The following is a 20,234-nucleotide window of genomic DNA, read 5'->3' as shown; positions in this document are numbered from 1 at the left end:
CCAGAATAAAATAGTCCGTTCAATTTTACGATTATCACTTGCACTATAATAAATCATTCAAAGAAATACACGTCCAAATGGTGTTTAAACCACTCGTAGTATCTGAAAAAATTCAGTCGTTGATGACACAATAAGTCACTCGAAAAATAAAGAAGAATATAAATGATTTGAGATGAAGTGAATAAAGAGAGAGAAGAGAAATTCCAAAAATTCAGAAATCTTGAGCAATTTGCAATTAAACTGAGGAACCTTATGTATAGGTAAATGATTCAACTAAGTGGAGAGAAAAAAGTGGGAGGGAGTTACTTAGTCAAAACTAAGTTTTCATTAGTGACATCATATAATTATTAATTAATTATTAATTAATTAATTCCCACCTAATTAACTTTCGTTAATTAATAGGATGACTCTTTCAAATTCACATCAATCTTTCAACAATCCCCCACTTGAATTTAAAAGATGATTTTAGAAGTAACGTCAAAAGTTTCTAAGATTGTGCTTAAGCAAAGGTGTCTACGACTTGAACCTTTGCGTAGCAAGTAGGATTCTGATTCAACAAGAATGACACAATTGACTTGAACTCTATCTCAGACATCAAACCCGCATATAATATTTTCTTAAGGTGTATTCTAAAATCTCATGCTTTAATGGCTCTGCACGTTTATCACGGGTTAGTGAAGGCTCTAGGAATTATGTCCCGAAATTCCATAGGAACCGGTCCAAGTTCCACAATCACAAAGGTGAGTCTATCACGAGTACTCCTGTATCCTAGGTACTCCCTCATACAAAATATAGATCCCAATAAGAGCTTTTATTATCTCATACTCTTATTACTTCAGGATTCATGCTTCACCTGCATGATCATCTCATATTACTTATAACTTGTTATTACCCATTGAACTTATTTCTTGGGATCTCCAGTCATCTAGGTCGGATTAACGTCATGAGCAACTCATTTATTTATAGGCATTAGTATAATAATCTTAGATGTATTGTGGACTTTGTCTCTAGCTAATCCTTTCGTCAAAGGATCTGCTAAATTTTCATTAGTGCATACATGATTCACTCTTACAGCTCCTTTAGAGATACAGTCTCTGATGGTGTTGTGTTTTCTTCTTATTTGACGTCTTTTACCATTATAATATAGGTTCTCAATTTTTGCAATAGCCGTAGTACTATCGCATTGGATCAACACAGTTGACATAGGTTTTTCCCATAAAGGGGTCTCAGCTAGCAATCATCTTAACCAACTTGTTTCTTCACTAGTTGTGGCTAGTGCTATCATCTCAGACTCCATTGTGGATTGGGCCAGGATAGTTTGTTTCTTTGATTTCCAAGATACTACTCCCTCACCTATATTAAATTTATTGCCACTTGTAGCTTTGGAACCATCCGATAAGGTGTTCCAATATGCATCATTGTACCCTTCTAATACAATACGAAATTTCTGATAATGTAGGCCGAGATCCATGGTCTTTTCAAGGTACCTCATCACTCACTTAATAGCTTTTCATTGCTTGTTACTCGGTCTACTCGTAAACCTGCACAACAGTCCTATGATATATGCAATATCGGGTCTAGCAAAATCAGTGGCATATCTAAGACTGCCAATGATGCTCGCATATTTTGTTTGTCTAACACTTTTACTAGTGTTCTTAAACAGTTCCACACTTGGATCATATGGTGTGCACGCAGGTTTACAGTTAAAATATTTATATTTCTTTAAAAATCTTCTCCACATAGTGTGATTGATCCAAAGAAATTCCTTGTTCGGATCTCGTGATCTTGATACCAAGGATCACGTTTGCTTCTCTGAGGTCTTTCATGTCAAAATTGTTGCACGCGTTTGCTTCTCTGAGGTCTTTCATGTCAAAATTGTTGCACAACAATGATTTCACATCATTAATGGTCTGAATGTTTGATCCAAATATGAGTAGATCGTCAACATAGAGACATATGATAGCGCAAATGTGATTCTCAGTTTTGTAATAAATGCATTTGTCACTTTCATTCACTTTGTACCCATTCGATATCATTAAGTTATCAAATTTTTCATGCCATTGTTTAGGAGCTTGTTTTAGTCCATAGAGAGACTTGTCTAACTTACAGACCTTGTTTTCTTTTCCATAGATCACAAACCCTTCCAGTTGTTCCATATAGATTTCTTCTTCTAAGTCACCATTTAAAAAAGTTGTTTTAACATCCATTTTATGTACTATTATATAAATAGCAGCTATTGAAATAAGTACCCTAATGGGTATAATTCTAGTGACTGGAGAAAAGGTGTCGAAGAAATCTATATTTTCTCTGTCTAAAACCCTTGGCTACAAGGTGAGCCTTGTATTTATCAATAGCTCCATCAGGTTTTAGTTTCTTTTTCAAAACCCATTTACAACTGATTGGTTTGCAACCAGGAGGCAAGTCTACTAGGTGTCAGGTCTTGTTAGTTTTTATAAATTCTATCTCATCATTAATAGCCTCTTGCCGTAAATTTTCATATAGAGATGACAAGGCTTCTTGAAGATTTATTGGATCTTCTTCTACATTATAAGTCGCATAATCGGGCCCATAGTCTTTAGCAATTCTTACTCTTTTACTTCATCGAACTTTTGTTTCTACATTGTCGTCGCTTTTTGTGCTTCTAATCACGGGAATGTGACTCGATTGAGTGCCCCCACTATTTCTTTATTTGAAAGAAAATTTGTCTTAATAGAATTCAACATCATTTTATTCTATGATCACTTTTTCATTTAGGTAATACAACTTATATGCCTTACTGTTTGTTGCATACCCAATGAATACACATTCATAGGCTCTACTAGCGAGTTTAACTCGTTTGGGATCCGGAATTCTGACATAAGCCAGACAACCCCGAGTTCTCAAATAAGACAAGTTTGATTGTCTTTTCTTTAGTATCTCATAAGGAGATATCTTACTTTCTGACTTGGGAACTCTATTCAGGACATAGCAAACAGTCAATAAAATTTCCCCCCACCAGTGAGGTGCAACACCAGAATTCATCATAATTGCAACAACAAGTTCAGTAAGAGTTCTATTTTTTGTTTATGCTTTACCATTCATTTCAGGAGAATATGAAGCAGTCGTTTCATGTACAATTCCATGTTTACTGTAAAAATCATTACATAACCCAGAATCATATTCATTTCCCCTATCACTACAAAGTCACTTAATCTTCTTACTAAGTTAATTCTCAATTTCAGTTACATACATCTTAAACATGCCAAGCGTTTCACTTTTATTCTTTTATTAAGTACGCATAAGTATAATCAGAACAATCGTCAATGAAGGTGATAAAATAACATTTACTATTTCTAGTTAAAGTTCCATCTAATTCGCATGTATCAGAGTGTATAAGATCTAGGGGATCAGATTCTTTAATGATTGATTTATGTGAAGTCTTAGTTATTTCAGCTTGACTACAATATTCACATTTATTTGAATCATTGACATTTAATTTAGGGATTAGGCCTAAGTTGCATGCATTAGAAATAACCCGTTTATTAACATGACAAAGTCTAGCATGCCAAATATTAAAATCACACAAAGAGTAAATAGAAGGAGAAACTTTATTCAATTCAACATTCAACTTAAACATTCCATTAGTGGCATACCCTTTCCCAACAAAAATACCATTCTTAATAATGGTGTACAAATCTGCCCCAATAGACTGACTAAACCCTGCCTTATTTAAAAGAAAACCAGAAACAAGATTCTTCCTAATTTCAGGAACATGCATGACGTCCTTCAAGATCAAAGTCCTTCCTGAGGTGAACTTTAGCTCAACATCTCCAATTCCAGCAACATTAGTGGTGTGGGCATCTCCCAACAACACTTTCTTATCTTCAGCATTTGTGTATGTCTTGAACATAACACGATCATAACTGACATGACGTGAGGCGCCAGTGTCTATCCACCAACCATCACTTCCACCAACCATGTTGATTGCAGCGATCATGGCAATGAATTACTCATCAGTTAGGTTAACTTGTGCATTATAGTCAACAGGTTTAGGCCTGCTCTTACATTTCTTAGCCATATGACCCGGTTTTCCACAATTAAAGCAAGTGAAGATCGAAGCATCATTTCTCTGTGGTGGTGGTTGTTGTCTAGCAATCGGAGCATATTGGGCCCTTGAGGGATTCCCGTTCTTAATTTGATTCACAATATTATGGTTCTGATTCTTTAATGGTTTGCCTGTATGCTTCATAACCGCGTTGAATCTCTTGCTGTTGTTAGAAACAACTAAGACTTCATCTTTCTGATCTTGTCTCCTAGCTTCCTCTTCAGTTCAGAGGCGAGTGATCAGACTCTCGATTGAAAACTCTTTTGTTTTGTGCCGAAGCAAATTTTTGAAACTTTTCAACCAAGGGGCAGTTTGTAAATTATAACAATAATTTGAAATTATTCATCGAGGGGAATACCTTTAGTTATTATTTCCTGAGCAATTTTTTTAATTTCATATCTTTGAGTTTCGACAGACCTTTCATCCATCATCTTATAGTTCAAGTAGCAGCTGACATCATATTTCTTGGCACCTGCTTCTTCAGTATCATATTTCTTCTACAGAGTTTCTCATACTTGTTTAGCAGCCTTACAATTACAGTAGTAATCGTACAGATCGTCAGCAAGATTGTTCAAAATGAGATTTTTGCATAGATAGTCACTCTCATACCATAAGTCGATTTCTTTCTTGAGCTATAAATTACTCGCAGATTCATCAGTTCTAGCAATTCCATATGAATCTGTAGAGTTCTTACCATTACTTTATTCGAGTGATCCAGAAGGAGCAACAGGGATATCCTCAGTCAGAACGTTGGCAACCTTCTTTAAAGTTAAGAAAATTTCCATCTTAGCTTGCCAACGTTTGAAGTGAAAACCCTCAAACTTGAATGGTTTGTCAGAGACAACACCGACCGCAATAGTACCAATAATTTCCTCAGCAATCGTGGCAGTTAAAGTAATGTCTTAAAATTGTTGTTTTCGATTTTAAAATTTTTGCCACAAAGGAAATTATCAGGATGAGTCGCGTACTAGGTCGCTTTCTTTAAAACGTTTCGCCGTACAACCAATAATTATGCAATGCAATCGAGTTTCGACGACGTCTCCAAATAAAACAGTCTGTTCAATTTTATTTTTATCACTTGCACTGTAATAAATCGTTCAAAGAAATAGAACTTCATATGGTATTTAAACCACTCGTAGTATCTGAAAAAATTCAGTCCTTGATGGCATAATAAGTCACTCAAAAAATAAAGAAGAATAGAAATAATTTGAGATGAAGTGTATAAAGAGGGAGAAGAGAGATTTCAAAAATTTAGAAATCTGAAATAATTTGCAACTGAACTGAGGAATCATATTTATAGATAAATGATTCAACTAAGTGGAGAGAAAAAAAGTGGGAGAGAGTTAATTAATCAAAACTAGATTAAAAATAGGTTTTGAAAACTGACAATGTATAATTGTTAATTAATAATTAATTAATATTAATTCATTAATTTTAACCTAATTAACTTCCGTTAATTAATGTTAATTAATACGATGACTCTTTCAAATTCACATCAATTTTACAACATAATAAAAAAAAAGTGAAGATTTTAATGATAAAAAACATCTACCAAACACCTCCAACATAGTTGTCAATCTCAACTTCCATGAACGCCCAATACATTTAGAGAGATGGTCTTCCATCTTGTTTGTGTCAAGTTGCTTGCTGTTCTTATGAAGCTTCTGCATGTTTTCATCATCTGAGCAAACTGCAGACAAGTTCACCAAGGCTTTTCATCCTTCTATGTTCCGCAACTTGGCTGCCAAGCAAGGAACCGTCTAGAGGGTGTTAACTCATGCATATACCCATTAGTTAGAGAAAGCTACATTACTCTAGTCCCAGCTGTAATAAGAGATTGTTAGCCGTTGTTGCTGTTATAAATACTTATATTTCACTTTCATTAAATAAAACACTGGATCACAATTCCATTCTTCTTCAATTAAGTGTATTTCATAAGACAGATAGTATAAGGGGCATAACAATCAAGCCGTGTGATAACCATTTGAGAACTTGAATAACCAAAAAGTGGGATTCAAAAACAAAATTAACAACATGAATACTAAGATATGTGTCCATCATCCATTTCCTGGGGATAAGATAAGACAAATTACAACTAAAGTTATCAAGATTTAAAAATAGATGAAGGCAGTCTTACATTTTCTGAAAAGAGTCATCATGAAACCCAAAACCCTTAGTTTTGAATATTAAACCTACATATGCTAGTGTCAACTAATTCAAAAATGCATCCTTTTTAAACTATATAAACATACAAAATAAAGTTAACATCACACTATTACCGAATGTCAGAATAATAGTTCATCAAATTATAACTAATGATAATATCATAGTTAAAAGAAACAAGGATATAACATCAGCAAAAATTAAGATTTAGGATTATTCTTGCAAGATTAAACGGTGACTGGAAACAGAACTGTCAGAAAGTAATAAAATCAGTCTAAGGAAAAAAATTTAAACACAATTCATTTCATTGATTTTTCATTGCTGCGTTACAAACGAACCGATGCAAAATATACATCAAGTAAACCCTAATTTAAATCAGTATTTCTAATCAGAACTGGTGAACTTGGTGACAGATTTGGTTCCCTCGGAAACGGCGTGCTTGGCAAGCTCACCGGGAAGAACAAGACGAACAGCAGTCTGGATCTCCCGGGAAGAGATGGTGGATTTTTTGTTGTAGCGAGAGAGTCTAGAAGACTCCTGAGCGAGCTTCTCGAAGATATCATTGATGAAGCTGTTCATGATCCCCATGGCTTTGCTGGAGATTCCAATATCAGGATGAACTTGCTTAAGAACCTTGAAGATGTAGATCTTGTAGGTCTCAACGCTCTTCTTGTTTCTCTTCTTCTTCTTGTCGGTGGAGGATGAATCCTTCGGGATCTTTTTCTCGGCCTTGGGTTCTACTGGTGCCTTCTCTGCAGGCTTCTTTGCCGCTGGTTTCTTCTCTCCCTTGGGTGCCATGGCAGATGAAAAGAGTGAAACGAAAGAAAAGGGTTTCTGGAAGAATGATTGAAAATGAGAAAGAGATAATTGCAAGTGATGAAAATGAAAGAGTGAGAGAATAGTTTAAATAAGAGTGATTAGTGGAACCTGATTGGTGGGGTTGAGAGCACGCGGATTGATGACGTGTATGCTTCATTTTGGTGGGAGAATTTTAAACATCGAATACAGCTTGTGCAAATTTAATTTTTAAAAAATGTTTTAGCTGTTTTTTCATTATGAATTTTGGCGCTGAGTTGCTTGCAGGTTTGTTAAGGGGATTTGGGCCAAATCCAAACAATTATTCTTTCAACCATACATTTTCTACGAATCGACCACTTCTATATATCATCTTCTTTTAATTTATATAATTTTTTTAAAATGTGAGAGAAGATTTTAAAAATATCAATTAAATGTGTATTTATTTATCGAAATACTTGTTATGATTTATTTTAAGTGATGCGAAGTAAAATTGTGTGTTTTACCAAACTATATATTTTTATGCGGTACTATTAACTTAGAATTTCTAGTTGGAGGAAACTCAAAAAATAATACTACATTGAGAAAATGGTAAGTGTTAGCATTAATTGACAAGCTTCTATAAGAACAAATGCGTCGACTTGAGTGATCAGTTTTCTTTGTTATAAATTTGTTTTCTTGTTGGGTGTGGTAAACCAAAGTAGTGGGTAGTTTCATTGTCAGAAGCTTATAATGGACGGGACTGAAAAAGACTTCCCTCACTAGGCCACGGTCTAAGCAATGGTTCAGGTCAAGTAGGGTATAACCACAATCGGCGGCCATGTGACATAGTTTGCTAATGAGACATAAGGCATATGTTATGTGGATTACTGTTCCTCTTACATGTTTAGGTCCCTTGGAGGATTTGGAAGTAAGGTTAAGGTTATCAATTAGGAAATTTCCAGAGGCTACACGACGTGATTGGAAGGTACAAAAGAGCATAAAGATCTCATCAGCACTAACATGGTTATCGGGCCCACTCTTCCCAAAGAAGGTTTGGGTTAAGATCATCTTGAAGTATCTAAAAATTGGGTTATGGATGCAGTTTGAAAGCTGGGTGGATGGATCAGAAACCTGAAACATAAACATCACACAAGTCAATCTTGTTAAGCAAATAATAAATTAAATAATTCACCTTTTGAAAATAATGGAAAATAAGATAAAAATAATAAAGTATAAAATAGTCGTGGGTTGCCTCTCACGCATTGCTTGTTTAACATCGTTAGCTCGACAACTCAGGAGTGTAAGCACTCATGTTGGTTCTTTCGAGGATGAATCTTGGGTCAAACTTTTAATTATCCTTGATTTCCATGGCTACTTATCAAGCCATCTCTTATATCCATCACATTTTCTTTTATTCCTTCTGCGAGGTGGTCTATCCTTCTAAACTTATGGTGGTGGTTCTGCCTCTATCCTGAGAACTAGCTTTTCAGGTTTGGATTCAGTTTTTTCACCCACCACCTCAAAGTCTAACTTCTCCCCTCTTAATACTAATGAGTTCCATAGTTTCATGGTCTTCTAATTTTCTCTTCTTTTTTAGGATCTCAAACAAAGGTGCATTAATGTGGATGTTTTCTAATAGCTCCTCATATCTTTCAGATTGGGAGACTACCTTAACTTCCACAGACCTTCGTGGGAAAGGAACTGGTGATTTATAGGGAGGAGGAACAACACAATATGATTCCTTCTCTACCCCTTCGATAACCTCCCGTTCGGGTGGTGTCGATGGATCTTTCTCAATCTCTACTCTTTTCTCACTAGAACCCTCTTCATTATCACTCTCCTTAGGATTTTCGATAGATTTTTCACTAGTGGTTGTTACAACATCCACATGTTTCTCAGGGAAGGTTCCTAGAAGTGTTTGTGCAAGTAGGGAGATTTGAGTCTCCATTGCCTTGTTGTGAGTCACTAAGGACTCGACCACAATGTCCAACTGGCTAAGGGTTTCATTGATATAGAGACTTTGTTTTCTAAACTATTCATTCTGGAGAGTTTGTGTCACCACAAAGTGTTCCATCATAGATTCTAGCCTAGAGTGAGTCTGCATCGTAATGAAGTCCTCCATTATTATTTCGAGGTCGGGTTTATGGGAGGCTTATGGTTCCTAAAAATATTGGGAGTGGTAGTCATAGAGAAAATTTGGTGATACATAGTAATAGAGACAAAATCGCCTTAGTCTACATGGTGCAACAACGGAGTTATGATATTTGACGAAATTGGTCCCCGACAACGGCGCAAAAAACGTGATGTGTGATTTCCGCAAGTATACGGAATACGTCAGAGTAATATAAAAGATTATCGATCTCACATAGACCAATGTCAATTTATCGATAACTATCATTATGGTGTTTATATAAGGGTAATCAAACAGGTGTATAGAGTGCACAGGAATTAAAAATAGTGAAGATAAATTTAGAGAAAATGATATTGGAATGTAATTCACATCGATTAAACAGTACTCATATTGTTTCTAAATAGAATTACTTATGGGGCAGTATTTTCTTCCTTTAAAAAGAGTTAATTAAAAAGGAATCATCGTGTTAGCGTAATCGGAATCCGACCTAACCTCTAATCTATATCAGTCGTTCACGCTGCACCGGTCGCATATTGCGTTAAAGTGAAAAATCTCTTTTTATATAATTTCCTCTGAGGCTCGGTTGAAAAGTGCTTTTGATTGGAAACTTTTAACATAAAAGGGTTTCTGGCATGTTCTCGGCCAACCGGATCCTAAACCTATAAACGCATCCGAAAATAATTTTAAAATCACTTTCTAATAATATTAAAATCTCTTAATTAATTTAACAAAGCGCTTTCATTTTTTCTATCAATTAAAAACTAACTAAGTTTTATCTTAAATGTCAGACGAATTTCGATCTTACCCGACTTAATCACAATCTACTTTCATAGTAACCGATCAAATTAAACACAAAAAACTTGTATTAAAATCAAAACAACCCCTAAAGTATTCCTACAGATACAACATACGTAGTACCGTTGAAACGACGATCCTCACATTCTAGCACTAAGGATTTAGCTAGACATGGCTATGTTAAACAACATAGCATATAATTGATTCATGGAATAAGTCGTTTAGGGAAATAAAGTGCTAAGTGTGAAAATGGTTTTAAAAGTGAACAACAAGAATGATATGTTCAAAGTATGGTTTGAAAATGAATCTTTTGCGATGCTAAAATGAATCTGCTAAATAATCGTGCAAGGAAAATAAACAAGATAAAGAAGAGCAGCGAAGTAAAAAAATTAAAGGTAGTGCAAGGAAATAAACAATTTAAAAGCGAAGCGAGAAATAAATAATAATAATGTGAATAGTATTAAAATCCTGCTCCAAATTGGAGACTTGAATCTGTTACAAACTTGACATAAATTTGACTTGAAAGTAAAATGACGACAAGATTAACTTTTATTCTACGGTGCTCCAAACCTGATTATAACAATGGTGCAATAATCCTCCGATGTGAATAACTATTGCTTTAACAGTGTAATTCTATGGCCTATGCTGCAACTAGACTTGGATGCCTGCAACTAAAGATCTAAGTCATATTTATACTGTAACAATATCTTGGAAGTTACGTAGCACCTTCAAAATTCGTGTGGAGGAAATATCCCTAGTCATGGTCACTTTCTACAACCGCCCTTAACTAGGAGAGAAATGGGAAGATGGTGTCCGCCATCTAGGCATGGCATTTGCCATGTGTTCAAGGGGTTGAAGACGTGGTCTTGTAACCGTTGGAACGTGGGTAAGTGCTTACAGATCATGGCTACCCCCATGGCCACCATGTGGAAGGCCATATGTGTATTTTCCACAAAAAATCTCTGATTCTTTCTCTTTTCGCTTCTTTTTTCTGTGAAAGGCTTTATTTAGGCAATGTACCTTAAAGCAAGACAAAAGACAAGCATAACGCAAGAAAATAACAATAAAACTATAATAATCATGTGCAATCTGAGCCAAATGCGCAGTGTGTTTCAGTGTTACCACATACATATAAATACTTCCTACATGCATTATTTTAAATGGTGGTTGTGGAAAACCATAGTCGAAACCATGAATATACAAAGAGTTATTTTCATCTTCAACCTATTTTCTATGCATACACATAAACAAATTACACATAATCATTTTTTGTTTTAGTGCCATCTAGAATCAAAGTTGATAACATGCAATTTAGGTTGTTAAATTGTAAATTGGGTTAAGAATGTTTGGGGGTTTCAAATAAGAAAACTAAGTCGGGGTTTTCCTTCAAGATCAATTGGTGATTTGAAGGTTTTGGACAAGATTATGCAATTTGGATTCAATCGAGTGAAAGTTTTGAAGAGCAGAGTTTCTTACAAAGGAGTAGCGTGAGACGGTGGATCAAATTGGCAAATCTTGGGTGATAAAAATCGTAATTTGGATTTGATCGAGTGAAAGCTTTTAATAAAGGGGTTTCTTGTAAAGAAGTAGCGTGAGATGGTGGATCAAATTGATATTGGTGGGTGACTTGATCAAACTCAGATAAAGGGAAGAGAAAGTGTTAAAATTAACATCGAACATAAGGTTTGTGGGGTTGTATTTCTACATTTCTCTTATAAAACTAATTTTGCAAAATAAGACTGATCATCTCAACTAGAGTTCAAATTAAGGAAAAACATACCCATATAAAGGCCGACTGGCGAACTACCTAAACAAATTCTTGTGTACTCTCTCTCTCTCTCTCTCTCTCTCTCTCTCTATATATATATATATATATATATATATATATATATATATATATATATATATATATATATATATATATATATATATATATATCTTTTGCTTTTCATTTGCAAATTATTAAATTCATGGATTATGCGATCAATATGTTTGGTTAAACTTTTTGATAACCTTTTGAAAAATGTTTTGTTGAGTTAATCACAATCTATTAGATTGTGGTTGGATTTTCAAATCAACAAAATCATACAAAATTCTAAACGAAATGGATAACACACAAGATGTTCGAGAATTTGCCTCAATTATGTTTTTGTGTATTTTGTCAATGAAAATAGACTTCACTTTAATTGTACTATTCAAGTGATTGTTATTAAAAGTATATCAATCAATTTTTTCTCATTATTATAACTTGATTCCATATACGCATGTCTGAGCTTTTTGATAGCGGTTTGGTTTAGACGATTCAATTCGGGTCACTACCGTTAGCCGTTAAATTTTTCAAAACATAATTTTTGTAAAGTTTTTTAACTTGAGATCCATTCATCCCCCTCTAGATAAGTTGCCTTCATCTAACACCAATTGCCATGATTGTAGGTTTGTAAAGTCATTCTTTGATGTTTATAGAAAATGTTGCAACGATAATGTCACCCTTAAATCCACATTTGGCGTCAGGATCTGCCATAAGCAACCTTGGTCAAATGGCAAAATCACATGGAGGATTTAAATATGTTCCTCTATGAATGTCAGTCTTAACTACAAATTTTCTAGTATCCCGGAGGAAACAAATGGATGAAAGTAACCATGAGATGGTGAACATGTTAACACAATAGATAAATATTGTGTTTCATCCATTAATTCAGAACACAACCCAAACTTACCAATAGTTAGCCCATCAAATGGGTATAATTGCTAACTTTTTTCGTGCGTCTCAAACGTTAGTTATGTTGTTACCTAATAATCAAGTGTCTATCGAACAACCTCCACTAAGGTTAGTCGAAGGTAACCAAGTCTAAAATGGGCCAGAGGTAGATATCGTGTAAAGAGATCAGGATGTCGACCAAGTGCTTAGGAACGTCCAACAAAATAACTTGGGGGGGGGGGGGGGGGCAAAACAATATAACTAACGCGGTCAAACAATTTCCCCCCAAAATAGCCTTAACGTTGGCCTTCATAGGCCCAATTATGTATCCTTTTTGTCGAAATATATGTGACAAACTGAACTTCCTAGGGGATGAAGGGTACCCAAATTCACCAAATTTGCTGGTAACACCAATGAGTTCACAGTCGAGCATGTTGTTAGGTATCAGGATGAGGCTGGTGATATAGCAAACAACGAAATCTGAAAAATGAAATACTTCCTGAATTCATTGACAAAGAATGTCTTTACGCGGTTCACCACATTGTTTCCACATTCCATATTTAATGGGAACCAACTAGAAATGGCGTTCCATGAGCAAATTTAGATAGGACAGTCTAAAATAAGCCTCAATTAATTATCTAGTGTGAGGCAAAAGATGGTTGAAACCATAAACGACTACCTAAATAGGTTTACAATTATGAAATCAAGGTGTTTCACTCAGGTGTTTGAGCATGAGTTAGTCGAATTGGTTGTAGGGGGTCTTGATTATTCCATTAGGAAAAAGCTAGACACTCAATACTTATGAGATATGGCCCAATTAGTAGATAGAGTTTGATAGGTCAAACATCTTAAGGTTGAAAAAGCAAGGTCAAATAAGTATTGTAAAAAAGAGGAAGTAGCATGTGTCGAAGTATATGAAATAGAAAGTTTGTCTAACATAAACAATGATTTTGTCGAGAAAGTGAGGTTAATGTGGCAGAGTTGAAGTCAGGGCCTCCTTATGCATGTAAATTGCTAAAACCTTTGAATTGAAATTCAAGTGACCAAGTCTGTAATGCCATGATCATTCATCTCTGTTAGCTGCAGTCACCAGGAACTTATGTTCCAACACATGAAGGTTATATTATGAGATATAGAAATCTTCAAAATTAACTTATTTCTCGAGTCGATCACTCTCATCGTTCTATCTTCGATCAATAATTTATAATTCCTCTAAATTTGCTGACATATACTTAGTAGGTTACTCTTTATACCAGGTATGTATAACACATTGGAAATTACTTATCACTTACCATCCTTTATCATGAACAAAACATCACCAATACCTTCAACAAATAGGATATTGTCGTTTGCAAATTTTACCTTGTTCTTTGACGAGGGACTTATGTTGATAAACCAATCTTTTCTTCCAATCATGTGTGACGAACAACCTAAGTCGAGATACCATTGATCTTTGAATATTTCTTCTTCTTTTGTTGAGACAATTACCATCACTTCATATTGTGCAAGCTTTGCATCACGTTCTTAATCGTTCTTGCCTCCTCGACATTGACTTGCATAATGGCCATACTTTTGACAATTGTAGCACTTAATATGACTTTTACCAGGTTTCCCTCCATCACTTCTTCCTCTTCCTGCACCACCACCTATGTGATTGCCTTGGTTAGAAGATTGTCTTTGATTCGATGAACTCTCTTCTTGATGGTTTCCTCTGTCAGTCGAATTGTTATAACTTCATTTACCCTTGTTACCATTCCATCTTCCTTTTTCTTTCTTGGTCAAATGACATCAGTCTTTGACTTGCTTGCAATTCTTTTAGTCATTCTTTATTCATGAGATTTAAGCGTCCCTTGAAGCTCTTTTTTTGTCATACCTGATAAATCCTTTGATTATTCTATGGCTACTACCACATGATCGAACTTTGGAGCCAATGACCTTATAATCTTTGACACTACATATTTTGATGTCAAGACTTCTCCACACGTCTTGGTTTGATTCACCAGTTTTGTTACTCTTGTGAAGAAATCACTCACACTTTCATTGTCTTCCATCTGAAGAAATTCATAAATTCTTTTGTGACTTTGTAACTTCACCTCCTTCACTTTCTAAGTGCCTCCAAATGATTTTTCCAAGATGTCTCATGTTTCCTTTGTTGAATTTACATCACCAACTTTCTCAAAGTTGTCTAGCTCAACACAATGATGGATTAAAAAGGGAGTCTTGTAATCTTTCTTCTTCAAGTCTTTGTGTGCGGTCTTTTGTTCATCCATAGCATTTTGTCCAATTGGTGTTACTTCATTCTTCACAAGATCCTAAAGATCTAGAAAATAGAAAATAACTTTCATCTGCTTACACCATTTTTCATAATTCTTACCATTCAAGATTGAAAGATTCGCTGGAAAATGTCTGTTCGGATGATTCATCGTGATTCAATGTGTCACAAAGATCACACAACCAATACTCTAGATACCGGTTGGAAAAACTCCAATCTTAAAGTTAACTGAATCAATCTTGATTAAAAAGAATCAATCTTGATTAAAAAGAATCAATCTTTCTGATTGATCACGCCTCTTGTTCTTTACACTTTACTCAAGTGGAACAATCATTATTTGGTTGCAAAATGATTCTACACCACACAGAGAGTTGAAAGAAGAAAAAACAAGACAATCGATAATAAGAGAAAAGAGAATTTCTCAAGGAAGAAGATGAATATATTATTGTGCAAATTGCACTCTAAGTGTTTGCTACAATGTGTGTTAATCACAATTATGAATTATGAAATTACACAATGCAACTGCAAAACTTAATGAATCATTATTCTAATTGAAACAGAATTCATCTATATTTATAGATGAGATTACTTGCACTCCAAATAATCACAATAACTAACTCAATTAAAATTAAACTAAATTAATATATTTCAACTTTGTCGACTTCTTCGACATCTAGATGTTTTGAATGTATTTTTCGACGGACTATATTTGACTCTCTATCAAATATAACAAATACAAACTATCGCATATTACTTTGACACACACTAAAACAGCCTTCGACACTCATTGAATACAAACACACTATTTCAAATACCAAATAAAGATAGAGAATGACATATCCAATAAAGCAATTCACTCCGGTTGTTAAGTTACTTAAAGTTGTTCTAAAAGTGTTACTTAAAGTTACCATGGGCTGCAGACCATATGTTTTCAGAAGTAAGGGTGTCTTTGCTAACTTTGACAAACTGGATCTTCAAAACTACCAAATTTATCAAACAATGAAACACATAAATATCATCCCAACTCAAACCAAACATAAGCTTCTAATAACTCAGGATAAGAAAATAATATCTATCTTAATCCAACAACTGCTAGACTTCTTTAACAGATGTAAAGTACTAGAATAAACACATAGAAATATGATTATAAACAAATGTAGCAAAAGGATTAAACAGCGTAGATACAAAATCTCAAGAGTGAATCAATCAACAAACAATAATTTTATCAATCCAATTTTGTAAACCGTGGAAGCATCGACTATTGTATCACAACACATTTCCTTCGTCGATAGCTTTATCTATTCCGACTCCAATGAATAAGTCGGTTTCATGAGTTGTAGCGAATACTTCAAATAAATTAAAAACACAAAGTATGATATTTAGCAAAAAGAAGTTTAGATCAAAATGAAGTTTCATTAGATATCTTAATTGCTACATGAATACAACAATATCCAAAATCAACTTTACATAAACCACAAATTAGATAAATTGGAAAAACATTTGAACTCAAGTGCTGGTAAATTTCGTAACAGCCTTAGTTCCCTCAGAAACGGCGTGCTTAGCAAGCTCGCCGGGAAGAACAAGGCGGACGGCAGCCTGAATCTCCCGAGAAGAGATGGTATGCTTCTTGCTGTAACGAGCAAGGCTAGAAGATTCCTGAGCGAGCTTCTCGAAGATGTCATTGATGAAGCTGTTCATGATTCCCATAGTCTTGCTGGAGATTCCGATGTCAGGATGAACTTGCTTAAGAACCTTGAAGATGTAGATCTTGTAGGTCTCAACGCTCTTCTTGCTTCTCTTCTTCTTCTTGTCGGTGGAGGAAGCATCCTTTGGGATCTTCTTCTCGGCTTTGGCGGCTGGTGCCTTCTCTGCGGGCTTCTTTTCCGCTGGCTTCTTCTCTCCCTTGGGCGCCATGGATGACAGAAAAGTGTGAAACGAAATTGAAAGTTAAGAAGGAAAGTTTTAACTGAGATTGAGATTAGTATTTGAATTGTGATTTGATACTTGGGTGTGGAATTGTTTATATAGGAATGGTTGGTGGGCTCTGATTGGTTGGTTTTAGAGTGCACGGATTGATGAGGTGGATGCTTCATTTTGGTGGGATATTTTTGTAAAAGAGACCTCTTGTATTTTGGAGAGATATTTTAACATCCAGTATCGCGTTCCATCATTTTATAATACAATTTAACATCGATATTTTTTTTTATATTTAAAATGAAAGTATTATTTAGAAGTATGAGAATTTTTATTGTTTTAACTTGTAAATTTGATAAATATTAATAAACTTTTGTTGTAATTGATAAAATTGGAAAGATATATCAAATTGTATCCTTAAAGAAAAATTGTATAGTATTTTAATATGTTTTATCTATTAATCTAGATTTTTATATTTACTATCACTTTTATTACTAATAACTGTTTTTTTATTAAAGTTATTGTTTTTAATAGTTTTTCAATTACATAATAATATATGAGACAGTTGGCGCATAATGCAGCTCAAAACAGAATAGATTTTGGATTCGAAAAAAAAGATAAAGTTCAATTTTAAGAAGGATGATTAATTGTAAATTTTCTTTTTTCAGAAAAATAAAATAGATAATTGACCATCCTTAATTTCTTATAGATTTTTTAAAAAGGTTATATAGAAAATGTTTTTTTTTATAAATATCAACAAAGTAATTTTTAATATTCACATATTCAAAAACTATGTCACCTTTTATATATAATTTATAAAAAAATGATATTTAATTTTAATATTCTTATTGCGTGAATATAGAATTGGATTACTAGTAATTCTAATTGCACTGGTGTTATCGCACTTAATTGAAACAGAATCAAGTTTTAAATCACAGTTTAGTAGGTGTTGCTTTAGTTAAAGGACCCGTGTACAATAGTTATCAAGGATTATATATTTGGTCTCCGGTAGAAAAAGTAAGTTTATTAGGCTACATTCGCTACCTTTTGAAAACAAAAAAAAAATATAATGGGAGGTTCTGTTAAGATACCTAAAAATCCTTTTAATGATCTTAAAGTGGGATTCCTTATGTGTCGTTTGAGTTCTCCCATTAGAGAAATTTAAAATCGTTATGCATGACAGTAGAAGATTATACACAAAGCTTTCATTAGTAATATCAAATATGATATCATCCACATATATTTAAGGGTAATGTTAACTTGTGCCCCAAAGACACTTGTGGCTCTTTCTAACTAGCATCATAATAGTTATTCATCTAGTGTTCTTTGCGCGAACATTTGACACCCATCATGGGACTCTAGTAAAATTTGCATGGGACACACAAAATTGTAAGTCAATGAGCTCATCATTCTTATATGGTAAGGGCAAACAACAACAAGCATGAATCACATGCTGCCATAGAGGAACAACCCGCCGTCATGGAAAACTTGTGCCACCAAAATGAGTCGTTGTAAGGCAACGTACATGCCTTGCAATAGAATCAACTTCATCCTCAACTATAGGATGATGACTTGGAATATTCTATTGATCTACAACCTATAATCGGGGAAATCTGGAATGACCAAGTCCCAGATAATTTCAAGTTTCTCAGTTGGTCACTTTTGATAGGAAAATTGGTCTGCATGAGCACAACATAATAGTCAACACTCATATGGCCATAACCAGAGCTACCAACTCACTAAAATGCAAGTTGATAAAGGGCATATTGAAGTATGACGCCTTAAGCTAGTACACGGACCATGCCCCAAGCTCCTTAAAGCTCTTCGGGCGATCTCGCTTCCCACTCGTCAGTTGGCGTCGGACGAACATGCCAGAATTTATCATCTTGGCTTTGTTCCTTATTCTTTGAATTGTGTCTTTTTTTTATGGATTCTTGCAACATTTCATGCACACTAACATACAAATCAAGGATACCAAATCCAATTGCAATTTATATGACATTCAGTGACAAACATAGGGAATTCAACGACCGAAAACACAAAATAAAGCGAAAAAATGCCAAGTTTTTATATGCAATTTATAGCCCAATTTGGAACTTATCAAACTCTCCCCAACTTTGAACTTTATTTATCCTCAAACAAGAATTACTAACATAAAGAAACAAGAGAAAGTACCAATAAATCATGATCAACAAATTTTTAGAAATGAAAACAAATATATGGTTCAAACTTTCAAAAAGTACAGGCAAAATGATACTTATCACTATACTACAAAACACATGTCAAAATTCGAATGCAACATAATTTCAAAAATGAATCACACCTAACACACGTCTTCATCAATGGATGAAGAACAAACATGGGGGACTTGACTCACACTTAACAATGTGGCTTGGGTAACAAAGAAATGTCATTTCTTAAGGTAATTGAAACAAAAATATTGCTTAATCATATAAGAGTGGTCACTTCTCAAATTCTCAAGCATTCATAACTTCATTTACCTTTTTCTCATTGCGCAAATGTTACACATTTTCACACAACCTATTAGCACAAAACCTTTTTGCTATTTTTTTTTCTATTTAAGGGATTTTCTTTTTCTTTCTTTTTTTTCAAAATTTTATTTTTCTTTCTCAACCTCTTAGCAACTCACATTTTTCTCCCCAACTTGAATACAACCAAGTCTTGCAATGTGAATACTCCCAAATTTTCTAAGGCAATGGTTAAAATCTCAACCTCAATTTATGGTTGATGGTTCAAGTGTTTCAAGAAACAAATTCATAATCTATACAAAAATCATTGATGGACTACTCTTTGTTGCAATCAAAGGAAAATCCCATAGTTCAAAATTGACATAGATTATGACATTAAGGCTCAAATGGGTTAACGAATTCTCACTCACTCACTAGGTAGGTTACTTTTGATCAAGTGGTAGTGCTCAAAATCAAACAAAATGTCTTGATCATTTCCATGCTTTTATACAATTCAATACAAATGCAATATTAAACATAAGTCGAACGAGTTAAAACAAGAATTATTGGTCTTCTGTGCAATTTAGTAAATAATGGATGTTTCCTCACCTTTGGTTATGATCTAAAATGATTCAAATGTGAACATATATTACAAAATAATGAATGATATGATATTTGTACAAATTACAAGTTTCATATTTATGCTATATTCTAGAAAGTGTTAAACATGTACATTGACAATGTATCAAATTTCCAGCCCATATCATTACCATACAAATGCAAGTTGAAACATTCAAACTTAAAATAGTCACTCAATGTTTTTTCAAGCAATTTCAAAAACAAACTTTGAGAATAAACCCAAAATTTTCTATACTATCTACTTGAACAAAATAATAAAATACAAACTAAACTAATTGATGCAAAGCTATTAA

General features: G+C 34.1%; 2 protein-coding genes across 2 annotated transcripts; both read right to left on the bottom strand.

Moving 5' to 3' along the window:
• Positions 1-6,522: 6,522 nt before the first annotated feature.
• LOC127096599 (probable histone H2B.3) lies at positions 6,523-7,132 on the bottom strand. The gene has a single exon (XM_051035148.1). The coding sequence runs from the start codon at positions 7,043-7,045 to the stop codon at positions 6,632-6,634; it is 414 nt and encodes a 137-aa protein (XP_050891105.1). The 5' UTR covers positions 7,046-7,132; the 3' UTR covers positions 6,523-6,631.
• A 9,181-nt stretch (positions 7,133-16,313) lies between these two features.
• On the bottom strand, positions 16,314-16,930 carry LOC127096601 (histone H2B.4). The gene has a single exon (XM_051035150.1). It carries the CDS (start codon positions 16,832-16,834, stop codon positions 16,427-16,429), a length of 408 nt encoding a protein of 135 aa, XP_050891107.1. The 5' UTR covers positions 16,835-16,930; the 3' UTR covers positions 16,314-16,426.
• Between the last annotated feature and the right edge of the window lie 3,304 nt (positions 16,931-20,234).

This window comes from Lathyrus oleraceus, chromosome 6, assembly GCF_024323335.1.
Source record: "Lathyrus oleraceus cultivar Zhongwan6 chromosome 6, CAAS_Psat_ZW6_1.0, whole genome shotgun sequence".
In the NCBI taxonomy this organism is placed as follows: domain Eukaryota; kingdom Viridiplantae; phylum Streptophyta; class Magnoliopsida; order Fabales; family Fabaceae; genus Lathyrus; species Lathyrus oleraceus.
The sequence above is the reverse complement of the archived record's forward strand: the minus strand, read 5'-3'. Positions and strand labels throughout refer to the sequence as shown.

Coding starts and splice junctions, on each gene's coding strand:
- LOC127096599 (XM_051035148.1), bottom strand. CDS start 7,045: ATGGCACCCAAGGGAGAGAAGAAACCAGCGGCAAAGAAGCCTGCAGAG.
- LOC127096601 (XM_051035150.1), bottom strand. CDS start 16,834: ATGGCGCCCAAGGGAGAGAAGAAGCCAGCGGAAAAGAAGCCCGCAGAG.